This window comes from Acanthisitta chloris, unplaced genomic scaffold, assembly GCF_000695815.1.
Source record: "Acanthisitta chloris isolate BGI_N310 unplaced genomic scaffold, ASM69581v1 scaffold15724, whole genome shotgun sequence".
Taxonomy (NCBI): domain Eukaryota; kingdom Metazoa; phylum Chordata; class Aves; order Passeriformes; family Acanthisittidae; genus Acanthisitta; species Acanthisitta chloris.
In genome coordinates, this window is record NW_008671151.1 from 664 (window position 1) to 6,723 (window position 6,060).

Below are 6,060 nucleotides of genomic sequence, written 5' to 3' on the forward strand. Positions count from 1 at the left end.
AAGACTAGTAAAAGATAAATGATTCTCATTGTCTGGTAGATTGTATGATCACGTGCTGAAATTAGTAGGTTCTTGGACAAAGTGATGAGCTTTTTTTTTTAAGTTAAATTAATAGACAAATTGCGCAGAGAGCATTTGTACAAATTTCTCCTTTTTTTTAATCTGAAATGAAACTTCCACATTTCTGTTATAAATGAGGATGTTGCTTTATATGCAGCAGAACTTCTTCAGTTTAAAAGTGCTTGTGGTTCTTTTTGGGCTGCTCATGAGGTCAAAGAGAAATGCTACTTAACTATAAATACTAAGTTTTCTTCAGGCAAAATGTCCTTCTTTGTCTAGTGTTTTCTTTTATGTTTACCTTGATTCCTGGCCTTTCTTCAGTGCTTTGGCTAGTAAGTATCTCAAGGTTTCTATTTTTGGACAGCTGAAAATGAACCCGTTAGTCTTTCCTGCTGTAAATCTCCATTTCCCTTTTCTCTAGTGACTTCGCTTTTCAGTAGTTGGGGCTCTTATGATTGAGATGACTTTTGTTTTTGTTGGGTTTATATTTTTAACAGAATTATGGTAAAAAATCAGTATTATTTCATGTTATTTTCCCCAGTGATTTATTTTATTTTTCTTTGTCTTTGAAAATATCCCATGTGTTAGTGTTTATGCTTTCTCGGCCTCATTTAGACTTCATTGCAGCTGAATAGAGTGAGAGGCACTGGAATAGTGAATTCTGACTCTGTCAGTAAAAATGTGCTTTAGTGAGATAAGTGAGATAAGAGGGAAGATGAGATAAATTCATTGCTTCAGAAAATGTGAGGTATATTGGTGTACTTGACTGAGACTGAGTATGTTGATTTACTCTCCTTTCATGTTTGAAAGATTTCTGTCCAACTCTGGGGAACACAAAGTTACAACCTTTTAAAGATTTAAAGATAAGGCTCTGGAAAAACATCAAGTTGTCTCTATATGAAATACAGCATAAAATGTGAATCACATCCATGGTTTCTTTTGGAAATTTCAGCTCTAATGGCTAGAAGAATGGCAAATATACTCTGACTATTTTTATTTTTATTTTTTTTAAATGGCTACAGGACTAAAGGGAGGGTTGAGAGTTTGCCAGTCTATTTCCTCTTCCACCAAGTAGGCTCAGACTGTGTTCCAACAGGTATTAACACAGATTTTGTGTTGCCGTTTCCATGACCTTTAGGCAAACTGCTGCAGTGTGTAATAATTGAAGAAAAAAATTCTGTCTAACCTACCTTTAGAGGATTGTAATTTTAATCACTTACTGTATGACTTGACTTTACCAAGCAGAGCTGTCTGTAGCATTTAATAATTTCTTTTCTTGTGTCTGGTGGTTGTTAATCTATTTCTTCTCCTCTATCTTGCCATCCTTAGGATTTAGCAATCCCTATTCTTTCTTTACAAGCAATATGTCTACTGCCTGAAGGAATTTTTAAATTCTAGTCAAGTGAAGTGCCCTAGGATCAAGATAGTAATCTGGTTTATGTCATATTAACATTGGATAAAAGAAATATTATTTCACAATTTACATTGCCCTTATTTTTTTATCTTGTATAGTATTAGCTTTTTCTTTCTAGAAGATGGCATTATTGATGCATATTCAATTTGAAATATTAAAGTTCTTGAATAGCCTTTTCCCTCCACCTCTTTCTTCTACCAATTTCTGTTTTTCTAGCAGCATTTGACCAGTTGGACAAATAATGTCAGCTGCAAACTTAATAAGCTTATTATATTACATTGTCAATTATCTAATGAAAAAATCCAGTGGATTCACTCTGGGTTCTTGCTTGATACTTTTTTGCTCTGCAATTGCTCTGCAATTTGACACTTAATTTCTGTTAACTGCTCTACGAGTTCTGATACCCAGTTTTAGGAAAGCTTAATTTAGTTCATTTTTCTTTAGCCTACTTTTGTGAATGTTATGTGTGTTCAAGGTTTAAAAAACCCCAGTGCCCTCTACTGCTTCTTCCCTGTTTAACAAATTTAGTTACTCGTTACCAGATTGATTGATTTGGTTTCAACAATAGACAGTTGTTCTGGTTTTTTTAATAACAGATCTTTTGTTGGAAAGTTAAAATAGCCCATTTTATTTTTTTCCACATATTTGATTAATCTATAACTTCTTGGACACAGTTTTCTTTCCCTTCTTTTTAAAACACTGCATTTGCCTTCTTCTATACTATCTTCAGTTCTCATTGAGTCATTAAGATACTGGTCCTTAGACTTGCTTCAGACTGTTGGGTTGTCTTAGTTGGCCCAGGCCAATCTGAATACAGCCTAGAAAGTAGTGTGAGGTAAAGGGGAGTGATTCTGCAGACCAGAACAATTGATAAAGCCTTGATGTCTCCACTGTGTATTTTCAGGGGAGAATTTGCTTTGGGCCATGATCTTATCCCAGGTACTGAACACTTGGAAGTAGTGAGAGTGCATCTTTTGATATAGTTTGCTTCTAAGAGGCTCTGCCTCTGGCATCTTGGCACTGCTTCATGGTGTGAACAAAGAAAACTGAGGAGCAGTTGGGAGATCTGCTTCAATATTACATCTTGCTGACCCAAACCAGAGAGGCTAATGTAAGTGTAGTCTGAGTCTATGAAGTTGCTTTGGGAATATTGTGCATGTCAGAGAATGTTCAGTTACAACCAAGATTTGACATTCGTTACTTTTTCTGCTCTTCCTGCTTAGATTTCAAGATACTAATGGCAGATTCATCCAGTGATTCAGACAACTTTCTTTCGGCTCGAATAGGAAGGAGGCAGCCCTTGAGAGCAACTCACAACAGAGCTCAGAACTATGGTGCTGAAGAAGTTACAGAGAAGATCCATACTTTAGCAAGCACTTTACAGGTTGTTTACAAAGTACAATTTTAAAGTATTTATAGAGTCTGCATTTCTGTAACATGGGGTCAAATTTAATTTCTAAACTTATGAAGAATAACTGTATGGATGGGAAACGTTGCTTTCTGTGCAAATCAAGAAGATTTTGTGACATTGATCATACTGGTTTTGAGCTGAAAGTGTGGCTTGTTACACTTTTATGGAGCCTTTATTTCAGACAGTAATAGAATGTTGTTAGAAAATGTGACGTGTTGAGTAATACTATTTATAAAGTGGGTAAACTGAATAAGGCCAAATAAACTTTGTCAGATTCTCACAAGAGGCATTAAACTTTGTAGCAGAAAGTTCCAGCCCCATCTTTGTTGTCTTGTGTCTTGTTGTACTGTGTAAAATTTCCAATAAAATAAACATGTAGGCAGTCAATTCCTTCCAAATCTGGTCTAGGTGTGGAACAGCACAGTGAGAACAGTATTTGTAAACTTATAAGGGCTGTATTATAATGTCTGAGCAAAAAAAAGCATTCATCTAGTTCTTGCTTCTTCAGTGGAGGCAGCAGAGGGAATATCTGAATCTGTTTTGCAAGTGGGAGGAGACATTTAGCTTTCTTGACACCATTATTCTTGAGAAATCATTGCCATTCTTCTCTAGCTGACAGTGCTGAATACCTAGCGTGGGTGGCCTTATGTTTTGTCACTGTTTGGCCAGCAATATTTTTATTTTCCTTTTGGTATGTAAGAAGAGCAAAATCAGTACAGAATGGTGAATTCAAAACTTCCTAGCCAGAAAACAAACATCAGTCTAGAAAAAAAGAATGAGTAAGAATGTAATCTGATTTTTTTTAAAAAGGGGACTCTTTGGTATTCTCATGTTTCTGCCTAACCTCTTTCTAGTTGCTCCTCTTAAATTCTGATTTTAAGCTAATTGCTTTTTGTAGACTGCTTTTCAGCAGGTCTGCCATCTGATCCAGCTCTTCATCTGGTCAGAGAGTACTCACATAGTAACCATACCTAATGTCTTCATATACAAAAATTTGTTATTTCTCAGTTAACTAATTCTATTCAACAGGCAGGTAGTGTTAAGATCTTTGGATAAAAACCATTTTTCTACAGAGTGGCTGAAACTTAAAAAAAGTTTTGTTTGAACCTGAGGCCTTGGTGTCATATTGAAATAATAGTGTGGGTTTAGGTTTTTTTTGTCCCTCCCCCTTTATTTTTCTCCTTCCCTTTAGCCATACTGTACCCCTTCAGATTCTGGTTACTTGAATAGAATTTTGAATGCTTAGATCCTTTAAAAAGCACTTGTGTTATCCATTTACTCTTAGAAACCAAGAATAATAATGACAACAGTAATGTTTGATTAGGGGATGTTTCTGTTTTGACTTTTCTTCTAAAACTTTTTTATTTAAGGATACCAACAGAAATCTAAGACATGTTGACCATTTGCTAGGACAATACAGAGAATACAACAAGGAACAAACTGAAGCAATAACAACTGTGAGCAACTTTCGATTAATCTTAACTTCTTGTCTTTTCCATTAGTAAAATTCATAGCTGAAAACTTGGTAGTAATGGACAGAATGTATAGAATTAGGCAGCTGTAAACAGAAACTTTTCGTATTTATTTGAGGAATCTAAATCAAAATATAGTAATGTGTTATGTAATGAAACTGACAGATTTTGTAGCGTCATTACTTCTCTGGTTTTTATAAGCACCCAGTAGATTGTTATGTTATGATACTATTCCAAGTACAAGGTGTGTAGCTGACAGAGTATTAGGGAACATGCTTCCTTTGCATAAATAAGATAAAAGCCAAATTAGAACAGGGAATGTGTTTGTGATCATACTAGTGTAGGTGTTTTTTCCTGTCATTCTGCAACGGCTGGTGAATCTGTTGGCCACCCTGCTCTAAACTGCAGAACGGGTGAAATTTAGACAAATATAAGTCTTCTATAAGTCTGAAAACAGGTGTCTTATACAAAGTAAAACAAATTACTGCTGATAGTGCAGGGGAGGTTTATAACTTGGTTGCAAAAAGGCTGCAGCAGGTGCTGCCTTGAAACAGATACATATGAAATGTAGAAATATTTTACATGTGAGGGCAGAGAGAAAGAGTCAAAGGAGCAAATGTGAAGAAAAGAAGAGATCCAACACAGGATGTATAATTCTGCAAGAGTAAAGCCATTGCTTGCAAGCTTCTCTTAGAATATGTGAATCTTTAGCAACTGATGTTTTGTGAATTGTCAAATAGTGGTGTGACAAAACAAGTGGCTAAGAACCAAAGTTCCCAAATGCAATCATAGAAAATAAGATGCAAGACTGAAAAATGAAAAAATTACTTATGAATATAGTTAGTTCTGTACTTCTAAGCTGGGAATGGCTGCCTTTTTCTGGAAGTATAGCCACTAAAAGTAGGGCTTGCTGTAAGGCTTCTTAGAGAAACTGGGTAGCCATATGTCATATTGTTTCCAGGTAGGGCTGGTAGAAAAAAATTCTAGTAAAAAAGAATTTATTTGAAGTTGTTTTCTGGATTTTGCAGGGCTGTTATTGAGCATTGCTGGCAAATAGGTCTTTGTAGGAAACAAACTTGTCTTCTGTGTTTTCACGGTGGTGCATCGTGTGGTGCACCGATTTTAAGAAACTTGATAATTGGAGCTGCCAGTGTTGGAACCATGTTTTGCTATAAAAGTTTTGCTAAAATTATAGGAATATGATATGAGATATTGAAGAAAAGCTGTTACTAATTTGTAACTGTACTTGGCTTAAAAATAGTTTTGATTCTCTTAATGACTTTTCAAATAAATTGTACTTTCCATGCTTTTAAAAAATACCTCTGTGTTCACATTTTAATAAATTATTACTTTTCTGCAGTTAAAAGAAACACTGGAACAATCTATAGGTCAATTAAGAAGCCAACGACTAATGCGAAACTCTGGAATGAGAAGTGCTTCTCTCTCAAGCTTATATCCTAGTGATCTGGATGGAGAAGGAGTGTCAGGTAAAATACTGAAGGTGTTTGAGATACTTAGATTATGTCGTATAGCTTTGGCACACAAAGAGGAAATTAGGAAGAAAAATGAATAGTGATACTGGCATGAAAACTCATCATTGATTACTTCAAAGAAATTCCATATAGAAATTTGGGAGACTACATTAAGTTATGCAGTTGTTTGTTTGGTAAATTCTTCTAGCTTTCTGGTACATAGTATTTCCT

At 35.2% G+C, this 6,060-nt stretch overlaps 1 protein-coding gene across 1 annotated transcript in view; it reads left to right on the forward strand.

Moving 5' to 3' along the window:
- Positions 1-2,711: 2,711 nt before the first annotated feature.
- CEP128 (centrosomal protein 128kDa) overlaps positions 2,712-6,060 on the forward strand; it is a 99,414-nt gene continuing 96,065 nt past the window's right edge. The window contains 3 exon segments of the mRNA XM_009073994.1: positions 2,712-2,858; positions 4,256-4,342; positions 5,718-5,844. Coding sequence (XP_009072242.1) covers positions 2,712-2,858; positions 4,256-4,342; positions 5,718-5,844 — 361 coding nt within the window.